General features: G+C 49.0%; 1 protein-coding gene across 5 annotated transcripts in view; it reads right to left on the bottom strand.

Moving 5' to 3' along the window:
- SAMD4A (sterile alpha motif domain containing 4A) overlaps positions 1 to 22690 on the bottom strand; it is a 206769-nt gene that overhangs the window by 19935 nt on the left and 164144 nt on the right. For 4 of the 5 annotated variants that reach the window (XM_059182141.1, XM_059182142.1, XM_059182143.1 and 1 more), the window contains 6 exons: positions 20698 to 20784; positions 13672 to 14005; positions 11233 to 11318; positions 5981 to 6099; positions 1537 to 1738; positions 71 to 197 (listed from right to left, as the gene is read on the bottom strand). In XM_059182141.1, coding sequence (XP_059038124.1) covers positions 71 to 197; positions 1537 to 1738; positions 5981 to 6099; positions 11233 to 11318; positions 13672 to 14005; positions 20698 to 20784 — 955 coding nt within the window. Of the gene's footprint in view, positions 1 to 70; positions 198 to 1536; positions 1739 to 5980; positions 6100 to 11232; positions 11319 to 13671; positions 14006 to 18717; positions 18824 to 20697; positions 20785 to 22690 lie in introns of those variants that run through there. The other variant, XM_059182145.1, reaches the window with a different exon arrangement.

Here is a 22690-nt window from a genome sequence, read left to right as displayed (position 1 = left end):
ATTTTGGCGTCCTGGCCTCCCCTGTGTGTCAGGGGGAGGAGAGAGGGAGAGATCAAGTGCAGAGCCCTACCTGGCTGCTGGAACATCAGCATATTCTGTGGAGAAGTGTGCACGGGCAGCGAGCGGGTCCTTTGGACTGAGCTGTGGGTGCGGCTCGGCATGCTGTTGCTGCCCCCAGGGTTGGCGAACCATAGGTTCTATGAGAAACACAAAACGGGGGACCCATTAGCTCACACACCCTGGGGTCTGGGGAGGGTTGTGGAGCAGGGCCGCCAGCCAGAATGCCAGAGGCAGATACCCCTGAAGAACTCTTTGCTAACTTCTGGGAGAGGGCTCGTAGGCTCGTGCTGCCCATCCACATATTTATAGAGAGGGGGGTTGAGATTCCATTCATTTTCTTCCCCTCTCCAAGCCCCAGGCCTCTCTAAACCCCAGCTTAATCTGGACAGCTTTCTCTTTCACGATCTCCAAAACTCTTTTTATCCCTTTTGTTGCCTTTGCTTTTCCTATCACTTTTTTTCGGAGATGGAAAGAGTTCTATAAATGTTTGCAATGAAGAGCACAAACTATTTCGGGGCTCTCATTTGATTTTCTTTTTGAGATTCTTACAACTTACTACAAAGCGAGGGGGAGAAAAAAGAGTCTTTCAGCTGGCACTGAGCTGGCACACTGAGCTCGCGTTTATTATTATGCGGGTGTCCTGGTGGTGACTTCCTCTTGAACTGATGTGGGGCTTCCCACAACGGTCAGCAAGTGGGGCTTTCTCAGACCTTGTGGTGTATGCTCTGGAGAGGAAATCCTGCCCATTTTCCCGGGAGCTCTTCTCTTGTTTTTAAACCAATCATCCCTTAGTTTCTCATGACAATGCAGACCCACTCGTGCCCCTCCAATCCCAGCCCCCAACTGTGGAGCCCCACAAAGCCTTTCCATCCACAAAGCCGGGCACATAGATGGAAGGTATTGGGCAGGGTGCGAAATGGGACTGGTGGGTGGGGAGCCGTGGGACAGAAATCAAATCTAAATCACACAGTAAAGACCTCTGGGGCAGCCTGGTCTTGACAGGTGGAGGATGTCCCGCTCTTTCTCTGACAGCCTCTCAGGCTCCTCTTTGGATTCCCCACCTCAGCTGGGACGGTGACAAAGGAGCTTTTCGCAGTGAATAAGGCTAAGAAAGCTCCTTAGAACTCTGGAACCCAGATCCGGAGGTGGTGAGTTCTGCTGGGGCAGGTCAAGGACCAGGGGCACATAAAAGGTCTTGCATTTCCTTCTACAGGGTGCTATGTGCAGGGCCCCCAAGGTTAAAGTGGCCAGAGGGCATCCTAAGTAAATCCCACGAAGTCAGGTGCAGCCATGGGATTGCTCGGTCTCCCAGAGAAACAGCACAAACCACTGGCTACTTTCGAGCACAGGGACCCCTGTATCTCAGCGCAGCCCTCCTTGGCCTCTGTGCTCACCGTGGGGTCATGTAGGGATAGGTCCTGAAGCCTGGGGCCCTGAGCCTGGCGGCCTACCCCCCTCCGCAGACACAGAACCAACCTGTCTTCCTTGCTTCATGATGGTGGGGTTGGCCGCGGTGCTGCGCTGGGTGGAGCTGACGAATCCACTGGTGCCCAAGAGGCCGAGGCGGGCGGATGGGACGTTCCGGGAGGGGATCTGGTACTGGCGCGGGTTCCGCCGGCCCATACCACCGCCAACAGAGCCGGCTGTCGGGAGGGAGTTGGACTGCCCAAAGCCGCGGCTGCGAGGGGGAAGAGAGCAGTGAGAGGCTGTCAGCCACCCAGTGTAGTTCCCAAACCCCAGGCTGCCAGTGGGCTGCCTTCCCGGAGTCTGCTTGCGTTTTGACAGTTATGAGGTCTCTCTAGGGCCACAGGGTAGCTGCATGCAGGAAAAGGCTAGGATTAAGATGACAGCTAAGAGACATCTGAGAGGGACTATCACGTGCACCATCCTGGGGTTTTGACCCTGATTCTTCAGTCCTCACGAAAACCCGAGGAAGTAGGTGCCCTATCCCCTTTTACAGCTGGAGAATAAACACTGAGTGCTTCGTGATTTTGCAAAGGTCCCGCGGGCAGAAGGGGACAGTGCTGAAATACGAGCCTGGGAGGTTGGCCGGGGTGCTCTTCAGCGGTCTTGCCTGCCGGGTCCTAGGACCCTGAGCGCTCACGTGCCCATCCCAAAGCCACATAGAGCAAGAGTGCAGAGCCAGGATCCGTGCACCTTCTGCCACACCACAGTCTGTTTCTGATGTCTGTGTAGCACACTTGTAAAGGGTAGCCTGTGAGCCCCGCTAGGATAGCAGCTCTGAGACAGAAAAGACGGCATCCATTCTCAGCAGTCCTGCATGGCCCAGGCCGCTGGCTCCCGGCACAGTGAATGCACGCTGAGTGAATGAACGGACATTCACCTCTGCCATCAGGATGCTTCTCCCTGTGGAAGCGCTGACCCCATGTCTGGGGCTCTGATTCCCAGCTTGAGAGTGGGGAAGGGGAACAGAGATGATGATGTTTGCAAGTATTCTGGACCTAGGACACTGATGGCTCCCCAACTCCACAGGCCCTCCCTGTTGCAGAAAGATGGGGAGGTCCCATGCTTCCCCACATGGACCCAGGGAGGCCGCCATGGACCCGTGGCATGGCATTGGGACACCGTGCTCCCACTTCTCCAGTGACCTCAGCGCTCAAGAACTCCTCCTTCTCCAACATGCTTCAGGTTCCATGATGGTGCGCGGCAGCCAGTAGGGTTTCAGAACCAGCACATTCTTTCCAAGAAGAGTCAGCTTTAGTCATTCACTGATGTTTAACTCGAAATGCTTTACCTCCAATGGCCACAAGATGGAACAGACTTGCTTTCCCAGCCACACAGGGGAGGTTCGTACCAAGCCTGTGAGGGGACTCCAGCAGACCGGGATAATGACGTAGTTTAACCAGCTGAAGAATTTAATGGGGATTTGGGGGGGGGGGGTGGTTGCAAAATAGTAATTTCCTGCGAAAGAGAATTGTGTGGGGGGGGCATCTAAGCCATTAGACAGGTGATCTCAGAAAATGTTTCTCTTCTCCCCAGAATGCCTACATTTCCTAGGGGGAAAGGGGGCGGGGAAGAGAATTCCACAGGTGAGCTGGCTGCAACTGATTTCTGGGCCTGTGTCTTCCCACTTCCAGGTTTTTGGGGCAAAGGAAAGGGTTCCTGATTCCTGTCAGGGACTTATCTACATGTAAGTAGATGGGTCTCCCCCACTTCTTCTTCTTCTTTTTTTTTTTTTTAATGAACATTAAAATTTTTTGGTTTGGAAGAAATCTGGGCCTGGAGAGGGTAAGAGCTCCTAGATCACACGATCTAGACGACCTCTTTTGGAGGACAGACAGTCTGAGATCCATGATAGGTGGAAACAAGAATCAAGTGGTTGTTTGTTTTTTAAGCGATGAAAACTTGTCCTTTGGCCACCTGGCAGATGATTCAGTATTCTAAGACTTTTCCTTATTTAGTGCAGATAGTTTTTTTGCTCATTTTCCTTTTTGGTCGGATTTTTAAAAAGTTATTTCATATGCAAAATACAGTAGTCAACGGGTGACGTTAAAATGATTTGTGCTTCCAGGAAGGCAAGATGATATCCTCGAGCAATATCATGTGGGTAGAAGATTCTGTGATGGGACACTTAGTCACTGAAACCAGGGCTCCAGGGACTCCGACAGCTAGGACCCATGAGCTGGGCTGTATGTGGCAGGTAGAGCCCAGAACATTATGGGATCAGGCTAGATCAGGGGTAGAATTTGGCTAGGCCATCTTTCTAATGGCTGTGGGACCCTACTGTGAAACCCTTAGTTGGTTATTACAAAGCCAGAGTTTTGAGGGTTACTTAAGATGACTAGGCTTAATGATCTAATCATTCTTTCTGGGGCGGGGAGGGGGAAGCAAAGTGACACTAGTTCAGTTTTCATTTCTCATTCTTTTGCTCAGCCCATCTGTGTCTTTCTCGGATTCCCTAAATCTAGCCAACTGACTTCATTACCTTGAAATGCGTGCACAGGCTGATTAATAAGAACCAATTAAGTTGGTTTTTCTGATCATTCAGGCAGGGGCTGGGCGGCAGTTACCTTTGTATTATGGGAGAAACGGTTCTTCGAAGCAAATTAATAGCATAAAAAGACCCCAGAAGTAATACTTATGAGAACAAATGATTTTTCTAGAGCTTTAGCCACTTCCACAACTGATGATTGAATTCATTCTTATCTCATCAAGAAAAACAGGTCCATCAAGACTCCAATATGGCAAACTTTGGGTAGCCCAATACACACGTTAGTTAGTAACACTCTAGAGAGCTCAGGGTTCAGGGGAACTCCGATATGCACCCCAGACAGAGCAGAGCTGACAGAGGCAGCTCTTCTCTTTTGAGAGAAGCAAAGAGCTCAAAAGCTCTGTCTTCCTCTTTATCCTCTAAATTCCTTCTTCCTCTTTCAACATGTTTCCTGAGGGCCTGGAGGTACAAGAGGGATCTGGAACCTCATCCTCTCGCTTCAGAGATGTACGACTGCCTTTACAAGAAGGGAGAGCGAACCTGGGTAGGGGGCAGTCCCCAGGACAAGAGACCTACTAGCCTGTCTTGCTTTTCACCTGGGCCCCTGGGAATCCTCAGAGTGCACAGGTGGTCCCAGCCCATCTCCCCGGGGAGGGCAACCCCAGAGAGCTCGGATCCAGGGAGTTGCCATGAGGGGGCCGCTCTGCCTTATGGTTTTTTCTGCACATTGGCTGGAGAGCATGAGGGCTGCCTGGCATGTGTAGTGGGTTAAAAGCACGGACTCTGCAGCTGGTGCTGGCCTGCCTGGTCCAAATCCTGGACACCCACTGCCTACCAAGTCCTCTGTAAATGGAAGTTAATAATAGCAACTCTACCTCATATGGTTGTTGCAAGGATTAAATGTATTAATATTCCTAAAATGCTTGGATACCACTTGGCATACAGGAAGTGCTAAATGTTTGTTTAATAAATAACAGTGTAATGTATGCTGGCAGGTGATAACACATCAACTTTTCCATTAATCTTTAATGAAAACTTTCCATAAATCCCAGCTATCCTTATCTCCCCCAGATGATATAAAACAGTGATGATTTAAGACATACTTCTGCAAATAAATGCCAAAATTGTTAATGACACAGAGCTTCTCTGTGCGCACTGAGAAATGAATTCAGAACTTTTCAGGTGCAGGTGAAAAATTATTTACGCGCTCATGTTTAAAAATGTAAAACAGAATTGATTTTTCACGATGCTTGTACCGTCACCCTTTGTCTCCCCCTAACTGCCTGTCACTGCTGAAGGCTTCACCCCACACCTCCCTAAATTCCTCCCCCGGACTGTCGCTGTACTTCACCTCTAATATGCAATCGGATTCCTCCATTTAAAACCAGATTAAGGTAATGGGTTCTAAAGTACAACGAGGCTTATTTTTAACCGCATCCAAGAAGCGGAAGTACTATGAAAACTCAAGAATGGTGCTGCTTCACTCTGGGACTGCAGCTCAGACCAAAATAGACCAGCACTGGGCTCTTCACCCTGCCACCAACTATAATTAGCTAGTCTGCAGCGAGAAGGGAGAAAGAAATGACACTACCTCAGAAGGTGCTGCTGGAACAACCCATTTTTGTCCCTTTCAGGGCCCCTTTTTGCGGACAACCCCCAACGTGCTTTGCGGGCAGTTCCTTCAACTGTATCCATCTCCCCCTCGATGCCCATCTGGCCCAATGCTGTCATTTTGATCATGTAAAATGCGTTACGAAAGATCATATGTGGTTCTTTTTCTGGGAACGCTCTCTCTCTATAGCCTTTTCCCAACTCCATCTGTTGAAGGAGTGCGATCTGGAACTCCTCACAGGGCATCCTGTGGACCAGGAACGGTGCCCTGCCACGGTCCTGCACAGGAACCAAGGGAGGCAGCAGCCGGCTAGGGAACCACCACCGTGCATTAAGAAGAATGAAATCCCAACATACTTTCTTTGCTGTCGATATCCTGATATGTCTAGAAGGGTTTTCCGAGGGAAAGACCGAAAGAGCTTCTGCACCTGCTGTTTCCATGACAACAATCTTTTTTTCTGAGTCTCTGTAAATGCCTGCAAAAACAAACAGGACTTTTTAATGGGTGGCGCAGCCTGGCATTACAGGGAGGAAAACGCAATTAATAGGGGGGACATCAGAGTCTCTGCAGCTGCCTTTGCTTCACCTGCTTCCCACCTGGTCCAAACAGCAGTCAATTTCACTCGGGAGCCACCTGTACCGACAATTTAACATTTGAGGTGCCTGGTTAAGTATGTGCATTAAGCTTTCGACGACGTTTATTTTTGGCTGCATTTCTGGCAGATCTGTACTCATCTTCGCCTTCTTCCTGACTCTACTCTGGACTCTATAGATTAACCAAGAATGAATAGTAAAAATGGATTGTTGTATAATCTGGCTTTTTTTGCAGGGCCCCCTACATTTTCATAATCAATGGAAATGCTAAACCACTCCAAAAATCAATCAGCTTGATCGTGCGTGGTCTGCAGGCTTTCAAAAAATGGCACATGGTCTCCGCTATACACTACACAACACTGTACTATACCATAGGCCAGGACTGGTGCACTGGGGTTTTTGTAGGGCACGGGGCTTTGCTGAGAAATCTCCAGTTAAGGGGCCCCATGCCTTACAAAAAACTCCACTGCACCAATCCTGACCAAAACTTTTCCTAAAGTTTAAGGAAACAGGTAGATCTGATGCCTTTTCACATGTTTTTAGTAAAAGTGGCACTGAGGCTTGTTTTGCCTGCTTTATAACACACGACATGTCATCTGTATCACATGTACTTTTGTGTACCCTGAACCCCGGGCAGTGACTTTATGGGAGTTGTGAGTCCCCAAGGTGGAAACGCTCAAATCTGGGATACAGAATCCCTTAAGAAAACTATTAAATGCAGATTCCTAGGTCCCTTCCCTGATTTAATACATCTGGACAGGAGTCTAGAGGATGTTTGCAGCAAGTGCCCTGGTAATTCCATTGCCAATGGAACATGGGCATGTGGCATTCTACATGGGTTAAGGGCCTTACATTCAATATAGGAATGTCCTGTCAGGTGCCTAGAACCATGGTCTACAAGCTATGGGAGAGCCTGCAGCTCTGATTAGCAGTAACTGTGATAGAATACCCGTATAGTTTTATCAATAAGACATGAAATCCTTTAAGTAGCAATAAACTATAACTTAGAGTAACAGACTATATGAGTCTTTCCCATAAAGGAAACAGATTCCTTAAACAGAGAAAATATGACAGCTTAATTTTTTCCAGATGACATTTAATCTTTAAGGACCTAAACACAGGAGAGCTATAAGAACAAAAGCAAAAGATGTTATGTTGTGAAAAAATTACTGACTTGCAAAAACCTATTACCCCTGGATGACCTCAGCCAGACGCCTTTAAGGATCTTCATCAAGGAGGGCTACCCAACTAAGGGACTCCATGCTTCCTTAAAGAGGTGAAGACACTGCGCAAGGTACATGGTGGGTTGGTCTCATGGTTACACGGTGAGGCCACGGTTCTACTTTGTGGTCCCTTCTCATTTGTTGGCAACACTTGGTGAGTGTCCAACTATACATGAATGCCTCTGAAAGCCTGAAAGGCAAGCATTTCTACTGGCCGAATAAAGAAAGGGATAGATAGATTCTGCTTTTGACTGGCTTCCTCTGCCAAAGGTTGAGTGAGAACACAGGATGCAGAGGTGCTGATCTAGATGACTTGGGGAGGAGAGTCCAGCCCAGCTGGTCGGGGGAAGGCTCTGGATGGATATGGGCAGGGCTTGAATCCCTACACATTCTTATGCAAGTTCCTTTACCTGACACTCAGTTCCTTTGAAAAACCCAGGATACTATCTCCCTCCAAGAGATGTCGTAAGGGTTAAATGAGATAACACATGAGATACACTTAGAATACTTAGGACATGCCTCGGCTTAGTAATGAGCCACTTAGAACTGCAACTCGGAGATCCTCTACTCAGGTTTTTGTGGTCACACAGACCAGACCTTTGGTGGTGGTATATGAGTGTTTGTCACATTTGGCATTCAGCAATCACATTTAGCCCCAATAAATGACTTCAAGTTCTCAAAACTACAATACCAAGCTGGTCTGGAGCCAGCTTGAAGGACAGCTAGCCTGAGTTTCCAAGGGACAAAAGAGGAAATGGCTCACTTTATAGACAGGCCTTCTAAGTGCTTCCAAGGACACCAGTTCATACAGGACATCTCCTGTGGTGGCAAAGACCGTCCAAGAAGATGGAAATGTTTATACCCCAGCACCACCCGGAGAAGTGAGCTCATTCACTCAACACAGGGCAACACGCTCATTTCGTTCCAGGCTGCAGAGAGGACTAAGGCCCTTGTCCATGCTGAGTGAGTGTGGTGGCCACTTCTCAGTCTTGGAGGCTGCAGCTGGGAGGCCTGGAGAGGAGCTAGAGGTCATGGCTGGCAATAAGGGATTTCTAAAAGCTGGTTTGCCTGTATTTGCCTGAAAAGTAGCCCTCCATTGTGGGAGCTCTTCTGCCAGCTGGGATGGCTGACACCTCACTTCAGCCATTCCACTGGCAGCTCTGGCTTGAGCTGATATCTTCCTCAGGGAGTGGAGGGGAAAGAAGCATCCATACAACACACTGACACAGCCAGTCGGCCTCTTCCAAGTCCTCTGTCTCTGTCAGGGCCAAACCAATGAGTCTGTCTGGACGAAGATGGCTAGGATGCACCCTACAACTTTCGTGTAGAGTTAAAGGGCTCAGAAATGGGCAAAAGCTCATCTCCACAGAACCTCCTTGGGATGGCGAGGAGGCAAGAAGCTGGGGATTATAATCTAGGAGATGAAATTCAGAACTTCTCTGTCCTCTCTTCTGTTACTCTACGGAGTTGGTCCCTTTGTCCCTGGGGAGGAAGGAAGGGGTCTAGGTTTGCTCCCATCCAGTCAGTTAAGGAATGGCTTATTTGGGCTGTGAAAGGGAGTCTTGTTTCATGGGGCCCAGGTGAAATTCAGCCAGGATGGAGACTGTCGTGCCTCCATGGAGCCTCACAGGGAGGGAGTGTGCTCCCCACACAGAATATCCCAAGCCTGTGGAAAATTATTCAGACATGTTTCCTCTTTCTTGAACTAAAATAATAAAAGTCTTGCACAACATTTTCCCTTCCAAGACAGAGTGCAGGCCCCCTCCATCCTGACATGAATGCAGGCAAGCAGACGTGGCATGAGCTCTACTTGGCCCAGGACTCCCATCAGCCAGAGGTCCCTCTACTGTCGTCAGGGTCTCTTGCCAGCCGATGAGTCTACATGGCGCCATCTTTGCATTTAATCACTTGGGCAGGCAGCGAGGAAAAAACCAGGAATTTCTCTAAATGTTCTAAGGAAATGAAAAGGAGAGCCAGGTTGCCCAAGGAGGGCATGCATGATGGCTGGAAGGTGAGAAGGATCAGGCCCCAGTTTTGGGGCTGGTGGGATCCAATTAGGAAGCATGAGCACTGTCCAGTGGAGGCCACTGGAGGGCTCATTACTTTGTCTTATGGGCAAGACAGAAGGTAACTTACAACTTGTTCTCTGGTGTCTGGAAGGCTCGGCGTGAGCATGGGCGTGGAAGAACATGCAAGGTTCTAGTTCTCTTTATGAAAGTTTTTAGATCATCCCCTCATCAGTGCCCTCCAAAACCCACTCCAAATGTTCTCCTGCCCAGTAAGACACAGGGGAGCGCTCCCTCCTGCTTATGCAGTGAGTCTGTACCACACCAAGACTCGGCTTCCCTTTTGTGCCTAGCTTGGAGGCGGTTCCTCTGAGGCAAAGCCATTTCCGGCTCCTGGTTTGGTGGCCTGGCTCCTTATCTGGGTTCTGCGGGATGCCAGCACAGCCCCAGCCTCACGTGTGTGATCACCCACCCTCCTTTAGTCTTCCCCGCTACCCTCACACCATAAGCTACCTAGCCAGGGACAGGGCCTAGGCGTTTAATAAAGATCTATGGAATGAATGAGTTCTACAATTCTTTAAGTGCCCTTGCCTTCTCTTCTTCCTGGTGCTTTTTGCTGGCCGAAATGTGCCGTGTCAGGACTGAAAACACCAAAGGGTGAGTTGGGGGTGGAGGGGAGGGACGCATAAGAATTTGCACTGCTGAGAAAGGAAATAGCAGAAAGGAGAGTTTAGGGGATTGTGGGGCAGTGGCTGGGAAGGTAACCCAGAAGGAGACCGTGCTCGTGAGCGGTGGGTAATCAGACCGTGGAACGGTGGAGGACCCAATGAACTGGCCTTGGACAGATGCGCCTGTGTGGCAGCTGGAGGGTGGGGACAATGTGAGTGGGATGGTGGGTGAGGGGGCTAGACCTCTGCCCTGGGTGTCTCCTTTCGCTGGGGCCCACCGCACTTCTGGAGCTCAGGATGCCAACCCAGCAACTGTGAGCAGACTTGGCGGGGGGGGCCTTTACCATCTTATTCTAACATTAAAATCCAACAAAAGGACCTCAGTGCTCTTAAACGTCTCTAAAGCCTACACTGTGATTCTTGTCTCTGTGACTGTTTGTGGAGGAGGTGTTCCCAAAAAACCACTAGAGTCTCGGGTCTGGGGCAACCCCCTGTCTGCACATGCACCTCGCGGCAGCCGGCCAGGCAGGTGGCTGTCCCAGCAGCAGCCCCCAGGACCTGCCCTGCTCTGTCAGGGAGACGGCGCTCACACTGAGTCTAACGGGGCACAGCTCCAGCCTGCCTGGGTCCTCTTGCCAAAGGACATGTGGCTCAACACGATTCCCATAAAAATCACAAATCGAACCACATGGAACATAAACACAAACACATTATTTCTTTTGTACACTCCCCAACCCTCCCCCAAGTTTCCCTGAGTCGAAAGGCAAAAATTTTCAACAGAAAAATTTTAAAAGACTCGAAAACGCCAAGGCAAGGTGACAGGGCCGGATGTTCCCACCTCAGGCTTGGTCACTCAGGGATTCTTCTAGAGCCAAAGTTTCTCTCAGGCATTCACCCCCACATCAGAGCTCTATCTAGATGAATTTCTAGACACCACCGTGTTACAAGCTGTGCTTAGGTTTGAAACCATCATAGCTGAGTTCTGCCCGGGTATTATTTATGCTTGTCTAGTCTTCAAAAACAAGTTGTTGGAGACCCAAAGGATCACATCACAGAACCTCTGAGAACCATTCCTAAGCAATGAGAAAAACAGTTTTGTGAAACCCATTACTACTCACCTCATGAATTAGACATTTGTCTATGAGCTGTAAATAGGAACTTATATTTTCCTCATCAGGTCTGGAGACCAAGAGCTGTGTGCACACTGTGAGTTAAAAAAAAAAAAAAAAAAAAAAAGAGCAAAAAAAGAAAAGATGAATTAGAAACATGTATAACCATTCCAACCTCCAAGATCTGCCTCTGATTTCCTGTCAGGACCAATATTTTGAGAGGTATGTGAGCCTGTGGTTTTACGTAAGGTTCACAGAAAAGGCCAGGAGGCTCCTCATTCCACTGAAGTCAAAGGCTTGGTCGCCACGGGAGCCCTCGCCTTGAGAAGCCCCTTCGGTTAATTCCAGGCATACCATTCTATATTAAGCCTTCTGCAATCCAGCCTGAGACAGACACTCTGGGAGAAGAAGAATGCAGCCATGTCCTGAGCCCTCTCTCAAAAAGAGGCTCCTTTTGAGAAGGGAGTTCAAAGGCATCAAAGACCGTGGACATCATCAGAGCGCTGTCTCCATAATTTGATGAATGGACTGCGTGCCTCATTTGGAGGCGTGAAGCTCTGGCACATCTTCTAGCACACAAGGTTTGTGGGCACGCACACGAGCAGGACACCTGCTACTCGGTTACTGGAGGGTTATTTTCTCAAAGCGGTAACACACTTACACACATGTTGGTCCACCCACACACACAAGTAACTGAAGTAATAAAATCAGAGAAGGGTGGGTCTGCAGGTAGAGCACACTGCTGCTCACTCCCACCCCCTGCCCCCTGAGCTTCCCACAGCCACGCTAGTATGGCCCGTTCGAATCTCGTCCTGGAGGCTCTGATGCTCTGATCTCCATGGGGGAGTTTTGAAGGCCATAGCACAGGTGGTTGGACAGAAGATGTCCATGAGAAGGGAAAATGCCTTACACTCAGGTAGACCATGCTTGAAACCTAGGCATCATGATTCCTTTCTCCCCCTAATTCTGCATACCCACTCTGTTGCAGAATTCTGCAAATCCCATTTATACCCTATCTTTGCACAGAGACTCTGCACAGTATAGCATTGTTTGTACTAACAAAAATTTGGAGACCATCTCCATGTCCGTTCTCTGGGGCCCTGTCAAATTATGCCTTATGGGTAACAGTGGAACATGGCATGCAACCTTGGAAAAAGAGATTGGGTGGTGCTATGGTAGTGACAAAATACTTTAAGTATACAATGTAGAAATACAAGCTGCAGAAAAACATGTAAACAACACTTGCTTGTGGATAAAAAGGATACTCGTGTGCTTGTCTAGGACTATTAGGAAGTTTCTGGAGAGGCAGTCCAAACCTGTTTAGAGTGGTTACCTCTGCAGAGGAAGAGGGTGGCACTTGGGGAGAGAGGTTATTTTTCACTTTCCATCATATTGTTTCATTTTGAGTTTTTATGTTGAGCATGAATTGATTTTATAATTTATTTGAAAGTAGCCAAAGTTTAAAAAGAAGCCATGCCAGAGGAGTTTGGGTGTCTTGAGGACAGAGCCCACCATGGACGACTCAGGCATCCACCCCCACACGTATCTTCACCCTTGGGGTCATCCATTCTAATCCCCCACAGCAAAGAGCCCACTCGGGGGTGGGAGGTCAGGACTCTGAGGCGAGTGGGGGGAGACCAAGGACCCACCCTGGCCATCAAGCTACTGGCATCTCCCCTCAAAAGGATATCACAGGTCATCTCTGAACCAGATTTCTGTGACTGGACATCTTTATTAGGATGTGTATACACCGGGAGTTTCTCACTGCACCTGTAAGACTCAGGTGTCCATTTCTTTTGGTAAAAGCTTGGTTCTTGAAAATGACTGGACAACCAAGAAAAAATTGTTTCTCCTTCCAAAGGAAATGTACGGGCATTCACTGCATTTTTAACATAATCACATTTTCTCGTGCAACACCGCATTGAGCACAAATTCTTCTAGCGTTGGGACTTTTCAAGGATAATCACGTAATCATGGTGCCATTCACGGGGGAGGCCCAGGGCAGTCCAGGTAGAAAGGGTTCTCTCACCGAGAGGACCACACGAGAATTCTATCCCGCCCTCAAGCAGGCATGAGGCATGGCCATGGTGCCAGCCAGGCACGGTCTCCCATAAGGGCTGACTTCCACCCAAGGGCTGATTTCCGCCCACAGGCCCAAAGGCTCCACGAGCACTCACCCTACCAGGTGGGCCCAGCAAGTCCCGGTTGAGGGAGTGGGAAAGAAAGGGGACTGGAGTAAGGAAAGGCCTTTGGGGATTAGAGGGTCAGAGTTCAGATCCAAATGACCACCTCTGAACCTCACTCTCCTCGTCAGTAAATGGGCAAATGGCCTCTACCCCGACAGGTTTATCCAGCACTCTGGGAAAGCTTCTCAGGGACCCAGGGCTCTGGTTAGTGGTGTTGGAGGTGGGGGGGGAAGAGGCGGGAGGTGTGAGAATCAGGCTCTACCTTTCCCCATGACACGTGTGAACTGCCCGGGGAGATCCCCCTCCGGCAGCGGGGCGACGGCCAGCTCCCCATCACAGCTACTCAGCTGGTGTGGCTGCAGCCCCCCGCTGGCCCCAGCCGAGGTGGTTGCTGGGACCCCGGTGGCCGAGGCACTGTCTTTGCCATCAGGGCTCTGGCCCTCAGGACCCATCAGCGAGGGCGTGTGCGGAGCCTGGGGCTCCCGGCGGCGAGCCTCGGGGGTTGTGCTCGGGGAGCTGTAGGCCTTGATAGGAGTCAGGATCATCTGGTGCAGTTCCTGGAGTGGGACGCGCAGGTTGCCCCCCTCGATGATGTCCTGGAGGGTCAGAGGGAGAAGACCTCTGTTAGCGGCAGGAACAGGGGTGACCCAACTGGGTGCCTCCCCTCCCCTGTCCCGAGCTGTTCCCAGATAGGACTCACAGCTGCTGACCCCTTCATTGCAACATTCTTTGGAAGTGCAATCACTTTAATTTTATCGTCCTAGGATTAGCCCAGGTAGAAAACTTGGAAAATACGGATAGGCATATCCGTATTTGCAGCACCTGCAAATCCCACCATCTAGAGGTGATCATTAAAAGGATGTGGCACATTTCCTTCCCTGGCTTCTTCAGTGCATTTCTAGAAAAAGCATTTATATCATCGACAGATACAGACTTTAGGAGCTGTATAAGAAAGCTGGGTCATGCGGTAACGTCCTGTCCTGCGTATGATTTGTTGTGTAGGAAGGAACCTGTACACTCCCACCTTCACTCAGCCCCCAACACAGGCATCGCGGGGCAATGGTGAAGGATACATATCGGCTCTAGGGCCCGGCGAGGGCAAAGGCTGAGGCGGGAGCCTGCCGGGAGAGTGTGAGGCAGAGCAAGGTGGCCTGACATGGAGCCGGATGGTGAGGGGAGAGGGCAGGAAATCAGGTCCAAGTTGCTACCGGGGCCTGAGCATAGAGGCATGAATGCTGGAAGGGTTTCTAAATGAGAAGGGACATCAGGGAAGGTTTTGAGCAGGGGAGTGACACTTTGGAAGAATCATTCTAGAGAGAAATATGTATAATCTATGTGTATAGGATATACAGCTGACCCTTGAACAACGTGGTTTTGAACTCTGTGTGGTCCACTTACCTGCCGATTTTTTCAATCAATGTGGTGCAGTATTATGAATTTATTTTCTCTCATGATTTTAACATTTTCTACTCTCTAGCTTACTTTAAGAATATAGAATATAATATATATAACATGCAATATGTGTTAATCCACTCTTCTTGGTATCAGTAAAGCCTCCAGTCAACCAGTAGCCTATTAGTACTTGAGTTTTGGGGGAGTCAAAAGTTATACATGGATTTTGAACTGCATAGGGGGTGCCTGACTACCCCATGTTGTTCAAGGATCCCCTGAAGTTATCTATAATATATAAAGGGCTTTATATATTGTAGAATATAGTTGGGTCCTTCTGTACCTACTGTTTGATCTACTGGCCATTATGTATTAGAAAAGGAGTGAAAGTGGATTTTGATTGACATTTATCTGTGCCCCCGATGCTCACGGAGGCACAGAACAGGCTCCAAGTCTGGGCGCCGGGGGTCAGCTACTAGGAGTCTTTTGGATATGGTGAGCAGCCTGGCCCTCTGCTCCGCTGCTGTCCCAGTGCCTCTGCAGCAAACCTCTCCCTGGGACCCAGGAAGGTCACTGACAATTGGGGCCCTGATTACTAATGAAGCACTTGGTCTTCTGAGAGCCCAGAATAGCAAGGACGTTGCTGTAAAAGCCTGAAGCACAACTACCAATCCATTCCTGGGATCCTCTCTTACCAAGGAAAATTGTTGGATGATGTCAAGGAACACAAACCCACGGAACACAATCACGTCTACATCCTGACTTCCCAATCAGTCAATTAGAAAAAGGAAACCTGGGGATGAGAGGCTTGGACAGGCAACATTTCAGTTCTAGGCAGTAGACCACCAACAGCCCAGTCCTGTCTTTGGAGGGAACCTGCTTTGCTCAGGATGCTGGAGGCAGAAGCTTAGCTGAGTTGGCACTCAGGGTTATTGAGGAAAGTGAAATGTTAAGTAGCCATCAGAATTGTTTCAGTCTTGCTCAGAGCTACTGTCCAGCCTATTTTAGAGGGGATGGTCCATTTTTCTTTTAAAGAGGAGGGTTTTAGGGGTGCCTGGGTGGCTCAGTGGGTTAAGGCCTCTGCTTTCCGCTCAGGTCATGATCCCAGGGTCCTGGGATCGAGCCCCGCATCAGGCTCTCTGCTCAGCAGGGAGCCTGCTTCCTCTTCTCTCTCTGCCTGCCTCTCTGCCTACTTGTGATCTCTGTCTGTCAAATAAATAAATAAAATATTAAAAAAAAAAAAAGAGGAGGGCTTTAGAGTCTACTGCCTTCCTTGTAAGCCTGGCAGATATGGCAGAAGTTAAGACTAGCCTACTGCCTGTGCTGGCAAGCCTGATGTGGGAGGCTGGTGGGCTAGGGCGGGGCTGGGGGGTGCTCCTGATCACTCCCAGTTGTCCTGCTGCCCGGACTGGACCAGCCTCTTCCAGAGTCTAGGGTGCAGCATGCAAATGGTTCCTTGACTTAGGACATGGTGATCCACCTGGGCAGGGTGTATGGAGCTAAGCTAGCTGGCCCACAGCAGAAGAACACCTGTTGTCTTTCCCAACTCAACTGTGTGTCAACTGGGGAAACCCTGCGTCAAGGTCCTCCACTTCCGGCCAACTGCGTAGCTGGCACCTAGGACATGGGGGGTTCTGATCTTGCCCCCTGACTGAGCCAGGTGAGTGGGAAAGGAGAGAGAAGGGATGAAGCTTCCCCCAGAGTGAGGCTGAGTAGGCAGAGCTGGCCAGCCTATTTGGGAGATCACATGCCTCCCTGCCACGCTACCCCATGTGCCAGTGACCACTGAGTTGACATTTTGTCACCTGCCACCAAGCAACCCCCGCCCGCTCCTGTCACCTGCCAGAAGGCTTCTGTAGTTACTCAGTGATGGAGGAAGGAGATTCTGATTATGCTAAGAGCTGAACTCCTAGAAACAGGAAACATACAGGTGCCCCAAGTTCAAATCTCATTTTATTCCACTGGAGACAACCACCCCAGAAAGGAATCCATAAACCTAATGAATAATGACGGATGCTCTCTGTAAAATATCTTATCAGGAATCATGAAGAGTTTTGTTTTGTTTTGTTTCCCACCCACAGCCTTCAAACCATTGTCTCCAAGAAAACACCTGGCTACCAACAAGTTAACAATGACCTTTAGGCCAGCTCCCATGGGGTTACATGTATGACCCTTCAAAATCCATTCTAGAACTTAACACTCCATTCCCAGGTTGGGAAGGAAGCTAGAAAATGGCCCGAGTGGGACTCACTCCAGTGTCCTCAACTCACTATAGGAATTAATTCTGCATGTTGACAAAAATAGGGAACCAACCCAAGACTCTATTGATCCTTCAGACAATAAATATAATCCTACATTATAAACACAAAGAGGCAAAATGAAGCTGTCTGTTCACCTATGGGCAGAGCCAAGGAGCTCATGGCAGAGCAGGTACCATGAGACCTGTCCCAGTGCTCTGTTCAGGGGTCACAACTCAGGGCTTGCATGCAGGAATGGGAGCTACTTGCCGACCCACCCCTTGCCTGGCTTTCTTAGGTCTTGGAAGAAGACTGCTTTGGAAACTTTCACAAGGCTCGTGATGGCAGCAAGGGGCAAATCACCTGGAAGACAGGACTCGGGCAGCCAGCATCCTCTGCGTGGGAAGCCCTGGACTTCTCATGCAGGAGACAGCAGGCTGGCATTGGCTGAGACCGGCTCCCTCGCCACCTTTCATTCACCAGACCCCAGCTCAGCCCTACCGGGAGCCATGACCTAAAGCAAATTCAGCAGAATCCTCGCCCTAAGATGCTTACTGTTCCTGGGCCCATACAGTGTTAGCATGCTGCTGGGACCCGGAGCTGTGGGAACACAGCCCAAGTGTGTGTGTGTGTGTGTGTGTGTGTGTGTGTGTGTGTCTCCTTTCTCCAGGCCAGGTTCCCAGAGAAGGGTCCACCTTTCACAGTTTCGGAGTGAGTTGCAAAAAAGACAGTGAATGAAAAGCATGTGGGAACATTTTTAGTATCAGAGATCAATGTTGAAAAGCCTGTCCCAGCGACAGGCTGATTTTCCCTTTTCCTTTTCCACCAGACATCTTTCCCCGATGACCTTCTCACCCATCCACACTCCCTGGCTCACGGGTTTTTGCTCTATCCCTCCATTCTCCTGGCGACCCTCCTCACAGGGGCTACCAGTGACCTGCCGGTGGCTGATTTCGGGGAGCTGGGGTGGGTAGTGTTCAGTCCTCGTGGTATGGGACACATTCAGGACCCCTAATGGGATTCCCTCCTGCAAACACTATCTCTGACCCTCAGGGCAGCTCAGCCTCTGGCATTGTTCGGTCCCTCCATCTTCTGGTGCTCCTCAGGGTCTGTCCTCAGCTCTTACCACTCAACACACACTTCTTGGAAACCAGCTGCCATTTACACACAGATGAACCACAGTGAGTCTTTCAAACCCTTGTGGACTCCAGCGTTGTGCTTCTGGCCACTAACATGCCCTTTGCGCCGCAGTGTCCCATTGGCACCTCAGACAATCTGTCCAGCTGACCTCCACTTCTCCCGCCCTGGCAACTCCTCCTCCATTTTGTTTCCAAACGGCACGACACCCAGGCCAATGCCCGGACTTCTGCTAAATGACCTCCCTTGTCCCTCTCCACCTTCACGCCCCCCCGCCTTAGCTCAAGGGACCACCAAGGCTGGCTCTAGGCTCCTGCCGGGTCTCCAGCCCATGCCGGCCCCTCCATACTCTCCCTCCTCCCCGCGGCAGAGTGCTTGGTTTTATCCCAGGAAGCCCCCCCACCCCCGTCCCCGCCATCAGCCTCGGCGATGGCGCCCATCACAGGGGATTGTGAGAGCACCACAATGTCTGTGTGACATATCCATGTCGCAACATGCATCTGAGCTCCGCAAAGGCAAGAAACACGTATTTCTGTATTACTCACGGTTAGTCTCCAGTGGATGGGGGTAAATCTAGTCCAAGGCAGCTGCCTAGTACGTATTCAGTGAGTGAGTGGAAGTGCTCTGGACCTAGAGCTTACCTGCAGCGACTACTGATTATGAACTAGCCACGGGCGGGGTCCCAGCTATCTCCTTAGAAATCTCTGGGTTCTATGTGAGGTAAGAATGCTGTCGGCAGGGGCCTGATGACAGCATTTCCAACAGCATAATCAGCTCGGGACATCTGGGAATGCCAGAGAAAGGGCTGGTGCGAGTCTGTGGGAGGAGACCTAAGTGGCAACACAGTAGGGACAGCTGCCTCCCTCCAAGAGCAGGAGGGACCTGGGGCCCAGAGGAGAGAGAACAGAGGCGAGGGCCTGAGTCCTCAGTGGATGCAGGATCCCTACCCCCAGGCCATCATTTCCTGAAGGGATGAGCATACTGGTGTCTGAGATCAGGCGTTCTGAGGCAAGGTCAACGCGTTGGTCTGAAACACACACAAGCTTTCTTCCCCCAAGATGTCAAAATAAACTCCTTACCGCTTTTCTCTTGGCCATTAGCGGCCCTCAGACTTTGTGTGACTTTTGTCATCTTTTTAACAATTCCCATTCCAGTGAGCCTGGCAGAAGGTATTTTTGTGGAATTAATATTATTCAAGGTGTGAAATGGCAACGGGCTTCTCAAAGGCCAGGCAGAAAGTGAGCGGCATGTCAGGCCACCTGTGCCACCTTGCTGCTCTTGTGTTTCCACACTGAGTTGGCCCAAGGCCACAGGGAGTAGAACAAACAGCAGTTCTGTCTCTGTCCCTCAGGTCCTTGTGTTTCCTCAGTGACAGCGTTCCTGTGAGTTTATGAGGAAAGCTCCAGAGATAAAGGGGGCTGATCCCTCTCTCGCCTAATACTCAGCTGTCTAGTCCTTGGGCAGAACACTTCCTGGGCTTTCTAACAAAGACAGAGAAAACTGGCATTTTCATGGTCGACAACAGAATGGGTTCTTATATTAAAGATGGCAACAATCACTCAGTCAGACAAACTGCTTTGTAAATGAAACAGAATTAAGAATAGCCTTGGTTTCAGTCAGATAGGTCGCTTGTCATCTGTGATTCACTTTAAGGACAGGCCTCTCAGTACGTACGTGCATGTGAGTAGTCTCTCCCCGTCTATCTATCTCAAGGCTTTCAAAGCCACCTTCCTTATGAAGTTATATATGCATATTCTGTAAGTATATGTTACTTTATATTTTATGAGATATGCATTCAGGGTAGCTTTATATATTCTATGTAAAATTATACCCACACATCTTTGTAAATCAGTTAAAAAAAATCCTGTTGCATTATAAAATTTTTACATGCTCACAGAACTTGTGTTAGCCCCACCAAGCTCCATACTTTCTTCCCTTCCAAAGGCACCCTGGGATTGCAAGAGGACATCACTGCTCAGGCTGTGCAGGGAGCACGTGCCTACGGAGCTCCCAGCCCGCCAATCCCAAGCACCTCCCAGCAGCAGTGCCTGTACCAGAATTCCAGGTTGGGGCAGAGGCAACACGGGAATGAGTCTTGCTCTCTTTTGCCCCTCAGATGAAATCATAAAGTCACCAAATCCCAAAAATGATATTGGTACGAGGGCGATGTCTGTATACAAAGATAGGAAGAGAACCTGTGTAGGCAGCAAACAAAAAGAGACAGTGGCAGCTGATAAGTGCTTATCACCCCAGTGATTCTGATGCCTTCTGTTGAAGCCAGAGTCCCCCGGGATGGCCAGTCACAGGCTGCCTGGACCCAGGGAATAAGTATATGGCAGTGGTCAGGTTACACAGGAGTGTGGATAACCAGGAAACTTGACTTTAAAATCCTTTCATTCTTTTTCTGCCTTTGGTAAGGAAACGAGGTGAAAAAACTCTGCAAGGTATGTCTACCCATGACACCTTCAGCTGAGACTTTTCCCATCATGGCGGCAGAGACACGCCCTCCCCTGGCCGTCACTCACCCTTTCCAAAGACTTCAGGAGGTTTTGTCTTTCTTTGAGCTTCTGAATACTGATGACAATTTTGTGTCTTGCACCTTTGGTAACATTCTGTAATTAAATAAAAGTTACACTTAAAAACATATTTTTAAGAATAAGTTTAGAGACTCCTGGAGGCTATTCAGTACTTCACTGTCTTCTTGGTTCCTACGTTTGTGGACTAGTAAATATCCATCAGTCCCCTCGGTCACAAACCTCCCCTTACTAAATGTTCTAACTACATCTGGCTATACATTTGCCTGTGTCCCTTGGCTGTGACCTTTCGGAGAGAAAAGAGAGAGAAAACTAGAACAGCCAATTACCCACCCAGCATAAAATTTCTTGTCTTCAATGATCATTTTAAAGTTATACACTCTTGTCTGTATTTTGTCATTTCATTCCCACCCAAGGTTGCTTGAAGGTTCCAATCCCATACAGAGCTTCATTGTTTTCTCAAACCTTTCCTGGGTTTTCCCATCTCTGAAGGCTGGTAATGGTTCTCACAGGTACCGTACGATACAGGGTAATTTTTGGCAGTTTACAGCTCATCTTTGGTCTCCATAAGGAAAACAAGAATAGAAAAGAACCTAAAACTCTTGTTCAGTCATCACTTGAGCTAAATGAGGAGGATTCACAGTTAGGGTTGTGGATTTTGTCTTAACGGTGTGCAGTGGTGAGCCCAAGGATTTAGTTCAGTGCTTGTTGATCAGAGATACAGCAAAGTTCCAAACAGGAGGTCCTTTCTTAAGTCAGGTCTCTAAGGCAAACTTCTGGTGACTTCTTCTTACACCAACTCATAGGATTCCTCTTACAGAAGGAAAAGATGGGAACACCAGAGGCATCTCCTTCAGAGATATTAACACTCGAGTGATAGCAAAACTCCTTCTCTAAGATGAAGTGCTGAGGGCAGATTTCTCTTTAGCCTTGACTTGGGGTTCAAGTGAATTAAATTACTCTGCATGCCTCTGGCTTTGCCCTCTCTGTCAATTAGGTCTTGTTTTTTCTCAAGTCAAATAACTGAGGACTTAGATTTTTTTTTTTTTCTTAACTCTGACCCAAATAGCAAAAAATGCTCTTAGAAGTGGGTCTCATCAATCCCTGGGATTGATTAAGGAACAATCAAGAGCCAAAAAGTGGTGGGAGAAGTGTTGGGAAGTTGAAATTAGTGCTTTTCATTCTCTTAGAATGTACAGTGACTTTGGGCTTTGCCTTGCATCTCAATACTGGTATTCACCCAGGCCTGCAGAGGTTAACTGAGGGTACTGATGATGCAATGGGAAACCAGCATCTGCTGGGAGGTAGGAGTCGAGAGCAGTGTTGCCCCAAAGGGTACAATCTCCTCTTCCTGCGAAGGAAATATTATTAGCCTGTTCAGACATTTAATTCTTTTAAATCATTGCTCAAAAGAAACTGAGGTCAATTTGAAACATGCAAATGGCATTTTAAATAAGGGAAACAAAGACATCAGTCAGATTTATTTATTTGAGCACAGCATGCTAGGAAACATGATCAGTTTCGGGGGGTCTGTTGACTGGCCTAGCCTTTGGCATCCAGACTTGGGGCAAAGATGCCTGAGAAGGAAGGGGAAACTTTGTTCTTTTACGGCACTCAAAAGGGAAATGAAACCAGAGACCTGGGGTAATCCCATTCTCTGCGTCAGTCCCATGTTATTCAAGGTAGTTAGAAGAAAAAAATATTTGGCAGCACTTACTCTGATCTCAACTATGTCCAATCTGCACATGTTCTTGGAAAAGTGCTGGGGAAGGTCTGAGGCATGACTTGGTGTTTCTAATTACTAACTACTAGAAGTTAGCTGATTTCTTATCAGACTGGACAACAGACAACCAATCTGTCATAGTCCAAATAACCCCTTGTCCCACAGACGGAAAAGCAAGGGCAGGGACCCAGACTCTTTGGCGCCTTGGTCAGATGTTCTTTCTAGGCCACTCTACCTTGAACTTAGAGCATGCACCTAGGT

The sequence above is a fragment of the Mustela lutreola genome, chromosome 7, assembly GCF_030435805.1.
Source record: "Mustela lutreola isolate mMusLut2 chromosome 7, mMusLut2.pri, whole genome shotgun sequence".
Taxonomy (NCBI): domain Eukaryota; kingdom Metazoa; phylum Chordata; class Mammalia; order Carnivora; family Mustelidae; genus Mustela; species Mustela lutreola.
This window is presented reverse-complemented; position numbering and strand designations above follow the sequence as displayed.